Source organism: Cuculus canorus, chromosome 23 (assembly GCF_017976375.1).
Source record: "Cuculus canorus isolate bCucCan1 chromosome 23, bCucCan1.pri, whole genome shotgun sequence".
Classification (NCBI taxonomy): domain Eukaryota; kingdom Metazoa; phylum Chordata; class Aves; order Cuculiformes; family Cuculidae; genus Cuculus; species Cuculus canorus.
In genome coordinates, this window is record NC_071423.1 from 3,183,206 (window position 1) to 3,203,342 (window position 20,137).

Here is a 20,137-nt window from a genome sequence, read left to right on the forward strand (position 1 = left end):
AAGCAAGCAGCTTAAAAAAATCTGATTTCTCGACTTCCCAGACCTCTGCCCAGAGACGGCGGTCCTGCCGTCTGCTCCTGCTGGCTGTACTTTACTCATCATGCGTTGGGAAAGAGACTGCGGTGGATTATTACACCCGAAAAGAGAGAAAAGGAGCATTGTCAGAAATGATTAAAACTCTAATTGCAAAACTAAATGGAAGAAAGGCATTCTCATGATGTTTTATACTGGCTTTTTAGTTTTAATTGGAATTGTTCTCATACTTGCTAATTGACAAACGCAGCCAGTCGCCGAGGTTTGGGTGTGAACAAGCAAAGCTACCCTGGTCTTTTGATTGCCTTTGTGGACAAGCACTGGGGGAGGCCACGGGCTCGCCAGAAGCGAACAGAAAGGCAAAGGGGGATGTGGCTTGAAAATCTGCCTTCAAATACAGGGGAAAAGCATCTCTATTATTAGTTTAGACAAAGGCCTATAGTTATACACGCCTTGTAAAATCTTAGCACCACCTATGAACGCTCCTTTCTTCTCACCATCGTCGCCCAACAACCACTGTTGGTTCCATTTTAAAGATGGGGAAACTGAGGCAGAGAGCAACAGAGGAGCCTCCTCGAGTCCCGGTGTCCCTGTGGTAACAGCCAGGGAGAAAGCACAGCACGCTGTTTCCCAATACTCCCTCCAACCACTGAAACGTGCTGTCTTTGCTTAAAAAAAACAAAAACCCAACCCAGCACCAATATTTCTTAAATACAGATAAAACTATAAAGCCTTGAAATTTTGAGCAGCTGTTGTTTTATGTCTTTATAAACTCCACTGATGTCTGTTATAAAAGGTCGGTTTGCTGGCGGCGCAAGCAGTACGATCCCGTTTACTACACATCCCCATTTTAACATCGCTTGAATATTTGCCACGGCAGCGGCGTCGCCTGCGGTTCAGTCTCTGCCTGCATCCCCTCCGCGCTCTGGCCGCCCTCTGCCATGGTGAAGATGCTTTCACCATGGGGATAAAACACAACCCAAGGTTTCCAGGTGGGGTCAACCCACTGGGATCACTACGGTGCTGAGGATCTGCTAGCGATGCCCCCTTAGCAACATCGGAGATGGATGCCCGTGCTCGCGGGGCACACATCCAAGAAGCATCGTGCGTAGCAAGCTGAGACTCGATGGCACTCTTCCCAAAAGCAGAGACTTAATCCTTATTTCCACATCAAATCCCAACTGGGAAATCAAAAAGTGACCTTCTTCGACCTCCCTGTCGGTCACCAGTGCGCTCCTTGTTCCGTTCAGTGTCCCAGACTGGGGGGTAACGTGGGTCCCACTGCTGGCTAAACACCTGCCCCGCTTCACAGCAGAACGTTCTGTGTTTCTGGGGAAGAGGCAGCTTGATTTTTCTTTTTAATAATACACAAAGTATTAGCAAACTGCCTTGAGTTCCCTGGAGAGGAAAGGTGTACGACTATTACAGGAATTGTTTGTTCTTACAATAAGTAGTGAATTATCAACAACCTGCTTAAAACACGGGAATCATTTGCTGCTGATCTACGATGACCTAAAAGTTGCCTGTAGATGGAGCCTCCGCTTCTGCAAGAATTAAGCTGAGCCGCCCTCAGAAAAAAGGGTAGAGAGATGGAAATGGAGCGCCCAAAATTCAATACAGGAAAACCACAACCAGCCTGAAAAGCCTCCAGGTTTCCTCTGCCGCTAGCATGCGGTTCTGCTCCCTCATCTCCTCCTTTCTGCAATACAATGTGTGGTCAAAGAGCTGATCTTGGAATGCAAAGAGCTTCCATCAGGTGTTGTCGAAGTCAGGGAGACTCAGAGGCTCAGCCCAACTCACGACCAGACAGAAGCACTGTAAGCAAGACGGGACAAGATGTAGCCTCACCAGACCTAGCAGGGCTGCAACCAATTCCTCAAGTGCAACGAGCTGGAATTACACATCTCAGTTTCTTAAGGCTCAACTCCTCATCTATCTTTGTTTTGAGTTGCCAAAAAGGTGTCATTTTGCAGGGAGGACAGTGTAGGACACCACATCTGCTCGTACTTGAGGTGCACAGAGAAAAACTGCTCTGGGATCCCATGTTAGATATCTACCACAAGCATCATCCGCATGGAAAGTCTGACCAGGGCAGCCGCCCCCTTCCTGGCTCTCCGTAGGGTGTTGCAGCGTGCAAATAACATCCTTGACATGTTCCACCTTTGGGCTGCTGAGTGCAACCCACTGTTGCCGTTACCCTTTGGGTTCTGCATTCAATGCCTTGCCCACCTCTAGATCCCAAGGGAAGACAAAGCTATTTGCTGCGTGGAGGCTGCAGAGCAGCAGGAGTGGGGAAATAGGGGTGGGAGAGAAGAGAGAGGCTGGTGGGAAACAGTAGTGCTAGAAGAGATGAGGAGAACCGAGGGCAAACGGGAAACCTTTCTGGCTTCCCACAGAAACCTGACTGCAGCAGGGAAAAGCTAAACTTGAGGAGAAAAGAGGAAGAGGGGAGAGCATGGAAAAGATGCACTGGAGAGCCTGGGCAGGAGCAGATGCCAAGGGGGTAAATGGGTAGAGATCAAATGCTTTTGGGGCTGGGGGAGCTCTAAGTGTTGGTGCTTGAGTCTCACTGGGGGACGCAGAGTTTGTTACAGTAAAGGTAGAATATCCCACCGCTACAGGGCTGGCTGCATCCCAAACATCCCTTCTCGCAAACAGAAGAGAAAAGAGGCCAAACCTTAAAAAAAAAAATAAATAAAAAGGAGATCCAAGTCAGCCCTCTGCTGGCAGCAGGCTTGGCTGGAGCTGGGGCCACCGGCCTCCCCAGGGAAGGGGCTCAGCCCCCCACCCCACCCAGCCTGCTCTGACCTCCGCGAGCGCTGGAGAGCCCCAAATCTCAAGCTTCCCCAGGGAGGCAAATTCAGAAAAGGCCCCAAGGCTAAAGGCATCTCTCTAGAGAACTGTCTTCTGCTCTTTCAACTGCCTCGCTCGGTCCAGCTCAAGTTAATCGTGGCTGCAGTTCAATTACGAAGAGCGCAAGGAGATGTCCCCTTTGCCCTCCTGCTGTGCCACAGCCTCCGCGCACATGGGGTGATGACAAGCGTTTCCCCGTGGGCGCCTGTCTGGGACTGAGGAACAGGGATGCGCCCAGCACACGCAACACCCTGAAGTCCGGCAGGCATCGTGCCGGCAGACAAACAACCCACGCTTCTCACAGCAGCACAGACCTCAATCCAGAGCCTGTTTCCCACATTATGCACCGACTATTTCCCCTCTACAGAGACCGTGCCAACCACGCAAAGCCTTCCTGATGACCCCCCCGGTGCCTCTGCTGCCCAGGCGAGAAGAGCACCCTCTGCTCAAACAGGCACGAGCTCCTGATCCCTGCGACGGCTGCTGAAAGAGAGCACGACACGCTCGCCTTGCTTATGCCAACTCTTGTGCCTGGCTTTGGGAAGCGCAGCTGTGCTCTGCTGCAGCCCAGTTACTCCAGGTCTGAGCAAGGGAGCGAGTAGCCTCACGCTGGGGGCACACGCTGCTCGCTATTGCAGAGACAGCAGCAGGATAACCCCTCCAGACTCACATCCCACCATCCTTACACTTCTTCATGTCCCAGGGTTGCTTGTCCAGCTGGATTAACCGTCTCAGGTCCTCCCCAGGCTGCCAGAAACATGCACAGCACAATATAAAGCCCTGGACGCGAGCTGACTTCCCACCGCCTTCCAAGGAAGGCTGCGCTGCTATCTGCTCATCTGGCCACGCTGCTGCGATGCCTATTGAGAGCTGCTATCCTACCCGGGTAATGCATCATGTACACCTGTAACTCATTCAGGGAATGAAAAGAGATGCTCTGCTGTATCGCGCAGCGCAGAAGTGGCCCATCTGCATATAAGCTGCCCACGTTTCTCCTCCAGCAAACAGTGTAAAGGTAAAGCATCCATCAGAATTCATAAGATGCACCCCTGGAGTAAAAGATTGATTTGATATTAACAGATTCGTGCAGAGACTATAAAGTGATCAGGGAGAAACACTGACACCCCGGAGGCATCGCAGCCCTGGAAACCCGCTGGCAATGCAGGCTGGCATCGGCGCAAGGCAGCGCGGACCCCCCCTCCCCTCCCACACAGGCACACGCACCGAGACAACTTTGGGAGCGTCAGGCAGCGCTAACTCACTGTCTGCCACCTAAGCCCCTTTGTCAGCAACTCGTCTGACACCCGCAGCCCCCCGCCAGCACCGACGCGAGGCTGCCAGCACTGCGCTGCATCCCGCTTCCCGCGGCGCAGCACCAGCACATCTGTCTCCCCCCCAAAAAAAACCACCTTTGCCGCGATGGGGATGAACCCTTGGGGTGCATGCCAAGTGTCCAGCCGGTCCCAGAAGCCTCTGGCAGCCCTGCTTGGCGCACAGCATCCCCCAAGAGCTGCAACCAGGATCCCTCACAAGCCTCCCCCAAGGTAGAAATCCAACTGCTCCTACCTGAGCGTGGCACTCTCCCCTTGCCGCACAGTCACGTTGTCCATAGCTTTGGGGAAGGTGGCATCTCCGCTGCGCACGGGCACTCCTGCGGGCACAAGGAAGAGCAGCCTGAGACAGAGGACGACTAGGCACCTCCAGGGCAGGGCTAAGCACCCACCGACCCCCATCCTGGGCAGCAGGGACTTTTCCAACAGGCAAAAAACACACCCGACAAGGCCACCAGGAGCGAAAAGAGGGGGGAGAGAGGAGGGAGGGGGTGCGTGTGTGTGGGGACGGGGGGGAGCAAAACCACCGGGGCGAGTGATGCGGAGCTCCACGGAGATCAGGAGAGCCCCCGGCAAGGCAGGCTGCGAGCGCTGAGCCTGCCGAGCGGCATCCGGAGGGAGTCCCCAGTATCCTTGGGTGAGGGAGGAGGACAAGAAGGGCTGGGGGAGGAGGAGGAAGAGGAGGAGAGAAGGTGCAGAGCAAGAGATGAAGGTCACAGCTGTGTGTCTGCTCGAGACGCTACTTTAAGATTCAGTTGGGCACGCGCTGCGGAGGTCTGGCATCAAAAGTTTATAACCCAAGGAGGAAGCGTGTCTCTGGCAAGAAAGGGAAGGCAGCCATAAAAACAGGATGGAGGAGCAAAAACGGGCTGTTTGCTGGCTGTTGCTCTTTTGTTTAAATAATAGAAGGAGGAGGAAAACGAAGAAGGAAAAAAAAACCCCAAAGCTCCCCAAAATGCCGATTCTGTCGCAAGATCAGAACTTCCCCGCGGAGCTGCAGGCGATGTCCCCACCGCCCGGATGCCAGCAAAGCGAAGCGGGTCTCCAGACCCCCTCAGTCCGCTTCCCGAGGGTGGGAGGCTGGTGTCCGGGCTCGGGTTCAGGCGAGAAGCGTTGCGTGTAGCGTGCGTAGGAGCGGGCGAGGCGGCAGCATCCTCGCAGCGGCCGGCAGCATCCCTGGGCGGCGCAGGCTGCCTGCCCGGGGTTGTCATGGCAGCGGCTCCATCCCTGCCCGCTGCTTTGGCTCCCGCACCCCCCCAGCACCCAGCACCCCAGCACGCTTCACACGCCAACCCGGGCGAAGGACACCCATTTAACTCCCACCGCACCGCACTGCTGGCACAGAGAGGGACCCCCCACACACTCCCCCTTTAACCATTTCAGCCCTGGCTGCAAAGGGGATTTTTCTCACGCAAGGCACGCTGCCCATGGCAGGGTTCGAACTGGATCGTCTTTGAGGTCCCTTCCAACCCAAACCATTGAATGATTCTATGCCCATACCCTTGTGCTCCCTCCAGCTGGTGCAGGACAGGAGCAAGGCTCAGGAACACTTAAATCGGAGCCACCCTCACACTCACTGTGCAATACCCCCACCCAGAGCAGCAGGATCGCAGAATCATGGAATGGTTTGGGTTGGAAGCCCATCCAGTTCCAACCTTAAAGCCCATCCAGTTCCAACCCCCTGCAGTGAGCAGGGACACCTCCCACGGGATCAGGTTGCTCAGAGCCCCATCCAACCTGACCTGGAACGTTCGCAGGGATGGAGCAGCCACCACCTCTCTGGGCAACCTGGGCCAGGGTCTTCCCACCCTTGGCACAAAAAATTCTTCTTATACCTAGCCTAAAACTCCCCTCTTTGAGTTTAAAGCCATCATTCCTTGTCCTATTGCAAAAAGCCCTGCTAAAAGTCTGCCCCTATCATTCTTGTAGGTCTTCTTTAAGTATCGAATGGCCGCAATAAGGTCTTCCCACAGCCTCTTCTTCTCCGGGCTGAACAACCTCAGCTCTTTCAGCCTCAGGAGACCTGTTCCACTCCTCTGAGCAATTTTTTGTTCTTCCTTTGGGCCAGCTCCAACAGGTCTGGATCTTTCCTGCACTGAGGTCCCCAGAGCTGCATGCAGCACTGCCGGTGGGGTCTTGAAGCCAAGGATGCCGTCTCCCTCGCCCAACCAAGCCCCTCACTGCATCTTCCTCTGCATCCACCTGTCGACGCATCTCCCACCTCACTGTATGTAGGGCTGGGGCTGCTTTCTCGCCTGTGCAAGGGCAGCAGGGAGCAGGGAAAGGCTAGGAGCCTGCCTGCAGGCAGGGCAGCAAGGAACAGCATCCTGTAACTACATATTTACCCTGAAGGATCACGTAGGCTGAAAGAGAGCTCCACAGGATCTCCCTGCCCTGTCCCTGCTGTCCCCATTCCCCGACTCTGAGATCATTGCAAAACAAAGCCGAAGGGCTTTTAAATCCACCGGTCACAACAGGTGATATCAGCAACAAATTTCCTCCTTTGGAGACACCCAGAGACCACGATTTACCACCTCAAAGAGGCACCAAGACCTCAGTGACCATCCAGACACATCTGTCTATGGAAGAAAACCAACCTCACGCTCCTCACGTGAGCAAGACAGGCTGGACTTCAGCTGGCTGCCTTCCTCCAAAAGGCATTTGCCTCTTCTACTGAATATACCACGGGGAACCTGTCTCCTTCCAGGCTAGAGGAGGAGCAGAGCAACCACTGGAAGTGTTTTAGCTATTTTGGGACTCAAACAAGGCTGCTAAATCTGCTAAGGAGGTTTTGCAAGGGTTTTTCAGCCCAATTCTCAGCATAGCAGGTCCATTGTATACGGCAGCGGGACAGAGTGACGCTAAATACACCGCTAGCCGTGGGCTAGCACTGCAGAAACGCGTGCTGGCTCCCAGCACCAGCGATGGCTGCAGGCACCAGAGGGATGCTCACTGCAGCTTGGATAAATAGGACAGCCGAGGAGCCGAGAGAAGCACTGAGAAAAGAGAGGCTGAGTTTTCCATCAGAAAGCTCTTCAGCTGCCAAAAAGTTGGCTTAACCCTGAACACACAGTTTGGCTGCTTCCCTTCCCCATCCCTAATCCCCCAAGTAGCCACTGTTGGGCATCCTCTGGGGGAGAAGGATGGGGAGGAAGGACATTCCATCTCCGTCCCAATGTGCTCCCACTCTGGCACAGAAGAAGCGTATCTGCTGGCAGGGAGGGAGCAGAAAAGAGTCGGCACAAACCCGCTGCAGCTCCCCACCAGGCAGACAGCTCGCCCCTGGCTGCTGCTGAGCCTCATCCAGCAGCAGGACAAGCTCCAGGGTAGAGGATGCTGCAGGGACCAAAAGCTCTGCCCGTAAAATGGTGTTTACCCCTTGGGATATGAAGCTGTAGACATAGAATGTGCACAGCAGAAAGCCCGCCAGAGCCAGTGCAATTCAGGGAAGGGGAGATTTAAAGCAGAAAAAAATCCTGTCTGCCTCAGAAAGAACCTCTGAGGAGGCTGGAGAGACGCGGCTACACAAACAGCTGTAAAGTCAGGGCATAAATGGGTAGACAGGTAGCTGAACTGGCTACTACAGTCAGCTGGACACAGGTAAGCATAGATGGGGCATCAAGGAGAGGAAAGAGAGGGATGGAAAGGCAGGGTTATATATATTTACATTACAGAAACCTGCCTGACTAGGTAGAAACCCAAAAGCCTGGCACAGCTACGAAGGGGACCGCAGGAGGGATGTCTCAACTACAATCAATGTAGAGGCAGCCTTGGGTATCCAGCAGCAGGTGCAGGCAGCCAGAGCAGCCTCTCCTGTCCCAGTCTTACGGATCACTCCATCATAGATACCTCCCAGTCCCGCTGCTGCGGTTAACGCTACCCCTTGAGCGAGCATATTGCCACCAAACGAAGAAACAAGCTGGGACATGAAGCAAAAAGAAGGGAAAAAGAACTGGAAATCCAGGTGGCTACAAAATCTGGATGCAAGCACAAAGCCAGCAGATGCAAAAGCAGAGCCACTTTTATACCTGGACAGTTTGCAGACCTGAGGTTGTACCGGGTATTCATGCAGGTGGCTTCAGTTCAGGTCCACGTCTAAAAATATCGCCTAGCTGAGAGGGACTCAGAGGCTGGCACATGCCCTGGGGGCCCCAGGCATATGGCAGTGGCAGATCCTGCTCCTCATGGTGACATTAACAAGCCCTGACCTTCTCTCATCATCCCAGAGGCTCAAAAAGAAACTGAGACTGCAAGGACGAGTCCCTCCGCCTCCCCGCCTCTCGCCTCCCAGCCGATTGTCAATCTCAGCTTTTATTAGTGGTGCAGTTTGGCCTCCATCTCCCTTCGAGATTTCTCCCTCTTTGCTCTAATCAGGATCTTGCAAATGTCAGGCGTACAGGCCTGGAAGTAATTAGTGAGGGATTGGAGCCCAAGGGTTGCAGACCAGCTCAGCGGCAGCGCTGCACTGGCACCACGCTGGGGAGCAGCCTGCGGCCACTGAGACCTACTGAAAACCATCCTGGATCTCGTTCTTCAGCCTCACTGCTGCTCCCGCATTATTTTCCCATTCTCCACAAAGCTCAGGGTATGTTGAGATGCTCTCTGTGCAGCAAGGAGCAAATCCAGCTCGCTTGAGATCATACAATTGTTCTGGGTTGGAAGGGACCTCAAAGCCCATCCAGTTCCACCTCCTGCCATGGGCAGGGACACCTCCCACTGGATCAGGGGCTCCAAGCCCCATCCAACCTGGCCTGGAACCCCTCCAAGGATGGGGCAACCAGATGAGCTACAGGGAGGAATGGGAATACTCCGATACCGGGACCAGCGAGTCTCACCTCCCCACTCATAACCATCCTTTGGGACACTGCCTCTTCCAAAAGAGCTCCAAAGAGCAATTCTATCTCCTTTTAAACAAGATAAAGCCATTCACAGCTCACAACCTTCCCACAAACATCCTGCCTGGGCAGGGGAATGCTATGAAACGCAGACACAGCTGCACCAGCAAGGTGCACTTCATCCCAAGACAGCAGCTTCTTTTTTGGTGAACAAACCATCATGTCCTCGTTGAAGGGGAAGCATAGTCCTCAGCAGGCAAAGAAAGCAAAATCTTAAGACAAAGATAACGGGAAATAGCTTTCTTTTGTTCTTCTCCTGAGATGAATTTTGGTGTCTCTGTGCCATTCAGCTGTGTTTGCAGCTGAAAGGGTTAATGCTGCACCCAGGAAAGCAAAAACCCAGCAGAGCCGTAGAGGAGAGCAGTCCTTGGAGGACATGGGCTTGGTTAATCAAAGAGCTAATTCTTACTCGCAGGGTTCTGCCCTCCAGCACTGGTGGAAGTTCTCCAGACCTCCCTTTGGAACCCCCAGACAAGCTTTTTCAAGGCCACCAGCTCCTCTCCGAGACCCGCCTTGCAGACAGCTGCTCATCGCTTCCGAAAATGGAGCTCTTTTAAGGCACGTCTCTCCCGGGGCAAGTGAAATCTCTAATCTTGAACATCTTGGCCACGCTATGTGGCCACGATGCCTGTAACACCTCCACGGTGAATACGGAGCGCTGCGTCTTGTTGGTATCCTGCTACGTACAGATGGCGTCTGGGCTCGGGGCTGTAAGATTTTTAACTAATATCTTTCTGCACTATTATCCCCTCCTCCCTTTTTTTTTCCCACCTCCTCTTTCTCTCCCTCCTTCTCTCCATCTGTCTCTATCCCCTCTCTTCTCCACCTTTTCTCTTGCACACTTGCAGCTGCTAATTTTTACCCAGCGTTTTTTGGCACTCCATCCCGACACCTCTTCCCCCACGTGCCGACGCCCTCCTTCTTGCTTTTCCCCGTTCGCTGTCGAATATTCTCATCCCTTCCTCCCCCCGAAAGCAAGAGCCCGCACAGACAGCACCGCGAACGGGCAGGAGGAGCACGAACACCCCCATCCAAAGCTGCACCACAAGGAGAACCGCATCTCGCAGTCCTGGGACAAAGCAGAGCAGCCACCAGCATGTGGGAAGAAGGGGAGAGCAAAGCATCACCCCATTTCCAAGATCAAAGCCATTCACAACTGGATTGACCAGCCGATGGCACAGACACAGCTCTCGCCTCTCTGTCACCCCTGCTTCTCTCCGCTACAATTTATTTATCCCACTTAATTTTTCCAGTTGTTTTATCTTGTTTTATCTTCACACTAAATCAAGCACTCTCTGCAAACTGAACTTTTATTTTCCGTGCTGTTACATTTAATGCATTTTATCGCATGGATTTAGCGAAAAAGAAAAAAAAAAAAAAAAGAGGAAGAAAAAACCAAAACAAAACCACAACAAAAAACTGCTGAGGTAATTGTGAAAAAAAGCACAGCCTATTCTTCAAATTGATCGCGGTGCTTGAGCTCGCCTGGGCAGAAAATACAGACCTGAGACTCACGCTTCTCGCTAACACCCAACTGCTGGTGTGGTTTAGCAGTCGATGCCCAGGTGTCCCTCTGACACCATCCTCGTGCCCTAAATGCACGCACTCATGCTCCCCATAGAAGCATGGAATGGTTTGGGTTGGAAGAGATCTCAAAGTCCATCCAGTGCCACCTCCTGCCATGGGCAGGGACACCTCCCACTGGATCAGGGGCTCCAAGCCCCATCCAACCTGGCCTGGAACCCCTCCAGGGATGGGGCAGCCACCACTGCTCTGGGCAACCTGGGCCAGGGCCTCCCCACCCTCACAACAAGACATTTCTCCCTAAGATCTCATTTCCATCTCCCCTCTTTCAGCTGAAAACCATTCCCCTCATCCTGTCCCTGCACTCCCTGATCCAGAGCCCCTCCTCAGCTTTCCTGGAGCCCCTTTCAGCACTGGAAGCTGCTCTAAGGTCTCCTCAGAGCCTTTTCTTCTCCAGGCTGAACAACCCCAACTCTTTCAGCCTGTCCTCCTACAGGAGGTGCTCCAGCCCTCGGATCATCTCCATGGCCTCCTCAGGACTTGCTCCAACAGCTCTAAGTCCTTCCTGTGCGAGGACTCCAGAACTTAACACAGGGCTCCACTCAAGGTCTCACGAGCAGAGGAGCAGAATCTCCATTCTCTCCCTGCTGGATGCAGCCCAGGACATGGTTGGTTGGCTGCAGGTGCACATTGCCAGCTCCCGTTGAGCTTCTCCTCCACCAACACCTCAAGTCCTTCTCTTCAGCGCTACTCTCAACCCATTCTTTGCCACTCCCGCTTCCATAAAACCCTTCCAAGAACACAAAACCCAGCCTGGGGTCATGCCACCAGCATGGTGAGGCAGATCATGGTTCAAGAAGACCTCCAGAGCGATGGCTGAAGATTTCAATGGGATTACTTGACACTTAATGCTCGGCATGCAGCTAAAATCCTCAGCTGAACCAGAGACATATGGCATGCTTAAAGTGTGTGTAAACCTGACAACTGAAATCCAAAAAGGAGGCAGCTCTGAAGAAACCCACCTTGCCGAGTTAAAAGCAGCCTCCCCCGTGACACCAAACATTAAAGAAAGAAAATGAACCCTCTGCAAACACCCTTGCTCCAGCAAACCTCGATGGGGCTGGGACGCCCAGGTACAGCAGAACCACGCAGAGCCGTCACAACATCCCCCAAAAAGCTTGAAAAGCGAGGATTTCATTTTCCAGCAGTATTTCTGACAACGATCCAGGATTTTTTTTGGTTTTATTCAATTCTTTCTTTTCCTAAGGCAAGTAAAACATTAAGATTTTCTTTGCAATGCCAAGGAGGGGTGGTTTTTTTCGTGCCATTCCTGCTGGTATTCAGTGCATTTGGGCAAGTTTTCAGCTCCCATGCGGTCTTTCCCTTAAAACCCAGCTCTCGAGGGAAGGGGCCGGGAGGGGTGAATACAGACATGCAACGTTTTGCTTCATTGCCAAAACATTTCCATATCAAAACGCGCCCAAGTTCAGCCTGCTTCATGGAGGACATTGTCTTGCAAAAGAAATTGCCAGCCAATCGCCAAACAGCTCCATGAAAAACCCACCGCACTACACGGTCCCTGCCAGAAGCTGTCAAAGAGATGCTTCCAGGAGCCCATTCCCAAATTCCTCACATAGAATCACAGAATCAATTAAGCCACTCGAAGCCCGATGTAAGTGAGGTGCCCAGTGAGAGGCAGTGGCACAGCCCAAGGCGCTCCTGAACTTTCCATCTGACATTCTGCATCACAGCTTCTCTCTCGCTCCACACAAAACCCCAAGGAATGGAGACAAACTGTCACTTCTCTGCCAGAAAAAAAGCTTCCAAGCCCAAGCCCGGCACCTGCCAGCATCCCACCAGCCCACAGGGCAGTCTCATCCAGAACCCCCATCAGAAGAGACACGCACGAGAAGCTGAAGGCTGGAGCGATCTCCCTCTAAATAACAACCAGAAAGGAATCGATAGGTGTCAAGCAGCATTCATAGAATCATAAAATCGTTATGGTTGGAAAAGACCTCTAAGATCACCCAGTCCATCAGCCCAACCCCACCGTGCCCACTAAACCATGTCCTGAAGTGCTGCGTCTACACAGTTTTTGAACCCCTCCAGGGACAGTGACGCCACCGCTGCCCGGGGCACCCACTGCCAGTACTACATCACTCTTTCAGTAAAGATATTTATTCCCCATACCCAATCTAAACCTCCCCTGGCACAACTTGAGGCCATACATCCCCGGGTAGCAGAGGGAAAAATCAGACCGGCTCTTAACAGAGGGAATTGGAGCAATTAGGAAAAGTATTAAAGAGTAAGAAAGGGCAGCTGGGAGAGTACCTTCAGCTGAGCTTCCTCAGGGTGGATGGAGCCCTGGTGCAAAGAGAGGTGTCTTCAGGCACAGCACCTGTGGGAAGGGGCAAGGAGGAAGCCCATCTCCATCTCTGCATGGCTTTGCCCACGTGTAGGGTGATGCCAAACCTCCTTCGCACAGTGAGCAACCATTAAAAGCCTGTCTGCTTCAACACCACCACATGGGTTTTTCCATAGTGGGGTTGCTCAGGAGAACCCAAACATGTTACAGGTACCTGGGTGTGTGTTACGGGGAGCTCAAGGGCTGCTGGGGATGGTCCCCCTGGACGGGGACAGGGCAGCCTGCTGGGCACAGAGCCCCTGTCCCACCCAAAGGCAGGGTGGGCAGGTTTGAGGCTGCAAAATGCCCCTTCTTGCCCTGAACTGTTAGAACTGCGGGAGACAAGGGAACTCTTCCATCCACCTGTGGCCAAAAGCCCTAGTTAGAGGGAAGCGAGGGAAATTAGGTTAACAGCAGAGGCAGATGAGCTGCTGTAAACAGGGCAGCAGCGCTGCGCACTCCCACAGGCTCTGCTCAGAGCACGGCCGGGCACACGGCAGTGTGACAGCCCCATTTCCCCCTGGTGCCACCTCGAATGGCCCCCCAATAGTCTCCAAGAAGGTTCAAGGGATGGGAGCCGATGTCAGGGTGCTGCTCTTGAACAGCAGGTATTGATGGAGCACACTGCACGCACTCCATCTTCCCAGTCCCGGGGGCTGGGGGTGCCCCAAAAAAACTAGATAGCTTTTCTGCAAACAGAAGGACAGAGTCATTCTGTCCAGCTGCATGCATGCCTCACATCCAAGGGAGCAGAAGCACAAGTCTATCAAGTAAGTTCACCTTTGCAAAATCATCTGCCAGCCTAGAGAAAGCCCAGGGCCATACACGCACTTGGGTTCCCACCACGCACGAGCATCCCAAACCCTAGGAATGAGCCTGACTCAGTGCCAGGAAGCAGAGATTTGAGTTTGGAAGAGCCACAGCACATGTTGAGGTGCCACAAGCTGAACCTGAACCACAAAGGCAAAGAGAAGGGAGAGGTGGTCTCCAACTGAGGGCAACGGACACCCCAGGATCCAAGCGACCAGGAGCATGGACAGGCCTGAAGGCATCTCTGAGTTACAGAAAGATGTGCAGATGGGAATGAGCTCTGGCAGCGAAGGAGCCAGGCTAGCTTTGACGTGGTGTCTCCATCAATAGAATCACAATCATGTACCACCTAACGACTTCTCACTGGGACAAGGTGTGGAGGCACAATCGTGTTCCCAAATTAGTGCAGGAGCAGAAGGAACACCAGAAAAGAGGAGCTTGACCACAGATGGCTCGGCACTGCTGAGCCCGGGCACGCAATGTGCATTTGAGTCTTAGCAGCCATTACAAACTAGAAACGGAAAACGAGACCTGGGATTTACTCCTGCGCCTGCCACGGTCTCACCCGGACCACGGGCAAGGCAGCGAACCGCTCCGTGCCCCTCAGCTTACCCTGCCTGCCAAGTGGAGCAGGAACATTTCTTCCCTCTCCTGGGAGCATTACAAGGCGCATTTCATAGATCTTGCAAAGTGTTTTGTGAGCTCCTAACCGAATGAATAAGAGAACAAATAAATAGATAGCACGCAGCCCTGCTTATCCTATTTCTAAATATGAAGGCATCGCATAGCCTCTGGGCTTATTTACAAAATACACAGAGACGTAGAAATGATCAGAGTGCAGTTGTGCCACCCACGCTTGATGCTGGAAGAGGGAAGCATCATGCTCTTGGCTGCCCCGGGAGGCTTAGGAACATTGCCCCCAGCGCACGTTCAGAAGGTGAAAGAAAGGAAAACCCTACCCAGCCGTTCTCCTGAGTGTGAAATGATTTTTTTCACATCTGGATGACACAAAAGCGCCTGTCACGTTCCTGGCTGGGCTGACATAACCGACTGCCACGCTCAGAATGCAGGAGGACCTTGTGCACTCACAGCCCAGAAAGCCAACATAATCCTGGGCTGCATCCAAAGCAGCGTGGTCAGCAGGGAGGGAGGGGATTCTGCCCCTCTATTCCTCTCTTGGGAGACCTCATCTGGAGTACTGTGTCCAGTTCTGGAATCCTCAACGCGAGAAGGAGACAGAGCTGTTGGAACAGGTCCAGAGGAGGCTACAAGGATGATCAGAGGGCTGGAGGACCTCCCACAGGAGGACAAGCTGAGAGAGTTGGGGTTGTTCAGCCTGGAGAAGGCTCAGAGCAGATCTTATAGTGACCATCCAGTACCTGAAGGGGCTACAGGAAAGCTGGAGAGGGGCTGTTCATAAACGCTTGTGGTGATAGGATGAGGGGCAATGGGTATAAATTGGAGAGGGGCAGATTTAGACTGGACGTTAGGAAGAATTTCTTCACCATGAGAGTGGTGAGACACTGGCCCAGGTTGCCCAGGGAAGTTGTGGCTGCCCCATCCCTGGAGGTGTTCACAGCCAGGTTGGATGGGCCTTGGGCAGCCTGAGCCAGTGGGATGTCCCTGCCCGTGGCAGAGGGGTTGGAACTGGATGATCTTTAAAGTCCCTTCAACTCAAACTATTCTATGATCCTACGACTCTAGGACCAGGCATCCCCCATGGGCAGCAAACCCATCCCCGTGCAATGCAGACGCGACCGGGTCGGGGCAATCCCAAGCACAAACACAGGCTGGGAAGAGAATGGATTGAGAGCAGCTCTGAGGAGAAGGACTTGGGGTGCTGGGGGATGAGAAGCTCCACACAAGCCAGCAATGTGCGCTCGCACACTCATAATCTTAAGAGGTCCTTTCCAACCTTAACGATTCTATGACCGCTCTCAGCTCCTGCCTGCGCTGCCTGCTGGAAAAGGCAGAGACCGGGGAGCTGGGAACAGAGAGGAGCGGAGCGAGGTCCCTGCAGAACTGGGGAGGAAAACATCCTCAATCCCCCTCCTTGCTCCTGCGTGCTCACCACCATGGTGCTGCCGGGCAGGTTTGGCAGGCGCGTTACGCAGGCAAAGGTCTAAACACTTATTCTCAGCCTGTCTGAACTACCCAGGCTCCACGGGCTGCAAGTCTCAGGAGAAATAAAAATTCTCTGTATTTGCAGACTTCCCCCTCTGTGGCCAGTGCAGATGATGTTTTTCCACCTTTAAAATTCTTGCTTCTAAAGGCTGAAGCAAGGGGAAAAAAAAACATTAGGTGAGGGAAGGATCTCAGTTCCTGTAGGCTTTGGAAAACTTCCCTGAGAGTTTGATTTGAGCCGTGGGTAAACACCAGTGCAGGTCCCATACTACCTGAACCAGTGAAACTGCTCCGTGCACGTCTCGCTGCTGATTTATTCCCAGTGGTATTGGTACAATGAGATAAATATGCAAGGAGCAAAGGCAGGGTGTGGATGTGAACATCTCCATCTTCCTCGGTCAGTTTGAATTCCTCTTTTAGAGCCAGTGCGGTCTGAGCCTTTCCACTTCTGACTCCAACTCGATTCTCTTCAAAGCCTGAGTCCGCCCGGATTCTGGGATTAAAATCTAGGTTTGCAGCAAACAGAACTCGGCATGCTTTATGAGCGAGAGTAACCTTGGGGGAGGGTTTGCCTGCAGTTTCAAAGGCTGAGCAAGGTTTCTGTACACAGCACTGACTCAGTTCTGCTCGCTGTCAGCAATCCCTGCTGTCTCCAGGTTGCTGACAACCCGACAATCTCCAATACCGCAGTAAGGAAACAACCTGCAAGCCGCAAAGCCCGTTATCCCATTTTTTTTGCAGGGAGAATAACAAGGTAGGAAAAGACAAAGGAATCCAAATGCGTTCGGAGAAATGAGAGATCTGCCCAAAGCCATCCTGGAAGCCAAGGGTGTGCCATTCCCCATGGACACATGGCCTTGGAGCATCCTAGGCTGCCACCAGGAGCATGCTCCTTCGCCTACAAATAGCCCTGCGGCTCCTTCTACCATACTGAAGGCAAAGCCCCTTTTATCCTGATAATTCAAATAAGAGGACATACCCTTCCCAAAACAGTGGGCATCCCTTCCAAAATGTTCTCCCTGGGGTAGATGTGGTCAGGACGAGCCCAGGGCTCAGATCACTAGAGAGCTCCATCGCCCATCTGCCCAGCCTGCATCTCCTCACGTAGGTTATTAAAAGCCGGCGTTCGTCACGTTAAGCAGCTGTCGTAACATAAAGCAAAACTGTCAAGAAAGCTATGCAGACGGGCGACATTTTCCTCCCTAACTGCTTGAGTTTTATTTATTTGTGTGGGTTTTGTTTCCCCTCCCATCTCCTTCACCCTTTAAAGCCACCCCTGCTATCGCGGCTGGCTCTGCAAGCCACCAGCCTGATAAGCAGCCGCTTGCTCACTTCTTCTGGACCTCGCAGGCTCTCCTATTCATTGTTGTTTCTCTGTCGCTACAAATTGGCACTTCTAAAGAGATTTCCAGGCCAAGTATTAACCCCCTCCGGAGCTCAGCCACGTAAACACACACGTTATTTGTCAAACGAGAGGAAGGCAGTCAAGCTGTAGGGAAATTTAAGTGACTTGTCTGAAACGGCACCGAGAAGCAAATGTGGAGGAGCTGAGACAGACATCCCTAAACGCCACCAGACCTTCTCTCTTCTTTCCAGCCCCCAAAATCCTGAAATCCTCTGTCTGCCTGATAAATCAGCAAACACAGACTTTCTTTTCCAAAGCTAAGAAATAGGACCCAGGAGTCCTGACACCACGTAGCCATATTTAAGCACAAAAGGTTTCCTCTCGTTGCAAATTCCAGTCCAAACCCCTTTTAGAAAAAGGTTTATAGAGGTTTTATTTATTGTCAACTCCTGGATGATAAAATGAGGCCGCTACAAGTCCTATTTATTTCCCATCCTCGCAGGAATCAGAGGGACTGAGATGGGAAACAAATGAAGGGCTCCAGCACTGACCCTGGGCTCGTGCTGGTTTGCAGACCGCTGGGTGATTATTTTATAATAGCTGATAGCATCTGTGATTTAATGCAGCTGTTAGAAATTAGCAAGGACTCCATCGAAAGCATCCCAGTCACTCACGATAACAGGCTAATAAATCATTCCCCCAGTGCTCCGTGGCATTTATGGTTCTATTTTAGAGATGCAAAGCATAGATCCGGCTGCTCTCTGGGATTTATTTTTATTTATACTTATAATAATGCAATTAAATAAATAAATTTAGGATGTTGTGACTCTGTTGCCAAAAACAGCACTGATGAAAACTTCCCCTGCATGACTTCTCTTCGTTATTTTCTCCCCGCTAGCCAATTAAACGGGAAACAAATGGCTCCAAGGCTCCTCCAAGGTATTGTTTCCTATGCATGGGGTGAGGATCTCACACCACTGAAATCCAGGGGAAGGAGCTGGGGGGAGGTTAGGGAAGGCTGGGGTGGCTTTAATTCTCTTTTCCATCCAAATTTTATAGAATCGTGGAAAGGTTTGGGTTGGAAGGGACCTCAAAGCCCATCCAGTCCCACCCCCTGCCATGGGCAGGGACACCTCCCACTGGATCAGGGGCTCCAAGCCCCATCCAACCTGGCCTGGAACCCCTCCAGGGATGGGGCAGCCACCACTGCTCTGGGCAACCTGGGCCAGGGCCTCCTCACCCTCACAGGAAAACACGTCTTCCCTAAGATCTCATCTCAATCTCCCACCTCTAAGCTTCAAACCATTCCCCCTCGTCCCATCCCTGCCCCTCCTGATCCAGAGCCCCTCCCCAGCTTTCAGCACTGGAAGCTGCTCTAAGGTCTCCCCGCAGCCTTCTCTTCTCCAGGCTGAACAACCCCAACTCTCTCAGCCTGTCCTCATGCAGGAGGTGCTCCAGCCCTCGGATCATCTCCGTGGCCTCCTCTGGACTCACTCCAACAGATCCACGTCCTTCCATTTCCTCCCATCTCAACACAACCCTAAATATCTCACTGCTACATTTCATGCAGACATATTGCCCAGACTTCAATCAGCCACTAAACCCAACTTCATTATTTTCTCATGGGGCAATATTTTGGGACATTCCCTAAACTCCTAAAAAGAACAGAAAAGCAGCAACTTCCCCAGCATCCACCTATTGTGTCCACAACCTGGGCGCTTAAAAATAGGATGCAAGATACCAGAGCAGAAGGAGGGTCTCAGGAGACCAGCTGGCCAGCCCAGCACATCTTTCTCCACTGAACCACATCACGATGGAGCAGAGCCTGCCCTGTCTGTCCCCCTCCGAATGAAACCACGGGAATTTCATTTGCTGCCTGAAATGATGTTCCTGGTCCAGACATCCCACTTTGGAGAGAGTGGCTAAGGGAGGTGGAAGATAACCATACAGAGACGGACGTGAGCTCCAAAACCTTCCTTCTCCCTCGCTACACGACGGAAGCACCGCATTTGGTGGTGTCCCAAATGTCTCCACAAACTTCACAAGCGAAGCACAGAGGAGCAACACACCCCTCGCTCTGTCCACCATCACCCCGGCGAGCCCAGGAGCCTGCCCTTACCTTCACAATCTCTTTTTTGCACCTACACCCACGCCCGCTACCAGCCAACACACACAAGCCTTCAAAACATCTCACTGATGGGACAACTCTCAGCTCCTGCCCTTTGGGAGACAAAGAAGGGCTGGGAGCAGAGGGGAGCCGTGCAGGGTCTCTGCAGAATTAGGAAGGACAATACATCCGTTCCCCATCCTTGCATGCCAGGAAGAGGTCATGATTCACCTCTCCCGAATGAACCCTCTGCACTCAGCATCTCCTGGAATACAAGGTACCACAGAGTGACAGCTTCAGGGTCACAGCTGATTTCAAAGGGCTTTTCTGCAAGGCTTCACCGGGCTCGCTTTGCGCTGTGCCGGGGAGAAGCCAGGCACAACCAGCTCAGCCGCTTTAAAGAAGAGAGGCAAAGACTGGGCAGCAAAATTGGGGCTGGAGTTGTCTTGATTTCCTCCCATGGGGAGGTTCATGTTGGGTTACAGTCTGAGCTTTTATGAAGTTCCTGTTCTCCTTTTTCTCTTAAAGCTCCTTAAGATGAGCCTTATCCCATAATCTCTCACACGGCCAGTTTGTGTTCTGGTAGGGAGCCTGAGACACAAATATCCTTATGCCTTTCAAGGTCAGCTTCACCTCTGGGGGGTTTCCATCACTCGAAGACTTGACCCATCCTGAGCTGGTGTGGAGCCCACTTGCACCCTGGCTCAGCAC

At 52.6% G+C, this 20,137-nt stretch overlaps 1 protein-coding gene across 10 annotated transcripts in view; it reads right to left on the reverse strand.

Annotated features, from left to right (window-relative positions):
- Nucleotides 1-20,137, reverse strand: part of OPCML (opioid binding protein/cell adhesion molecule like) — a 381,075-nt gene that overhangs the window by 110,284 nt on the left and 250,654 nt on the right. For 7 of the 10 annotated variants that reach the window (XM_054086974.1, XM_054086968.1, XM_054086970.1 and 4 more), the window contains one exon: nt 4,453-4,537. In XM_054086974.1, coding sequence (XP_053942949.1) covers nt 4,453-4,496 — 44 coding nt within the window. In that variant the 5' untranslated portion in view covers nt 4,497-4,537. Of the gene's footprint in view, nt 1-4,452; nt 4,620-4,659; nt 4,765-4,960; nt 5,449-20,137 lie in introns of those variants that run through there. The other 3 variants (XM_054086973.1, XM_054086971.1, XM_054086965.1) reach the window with 3 other exon arrangements.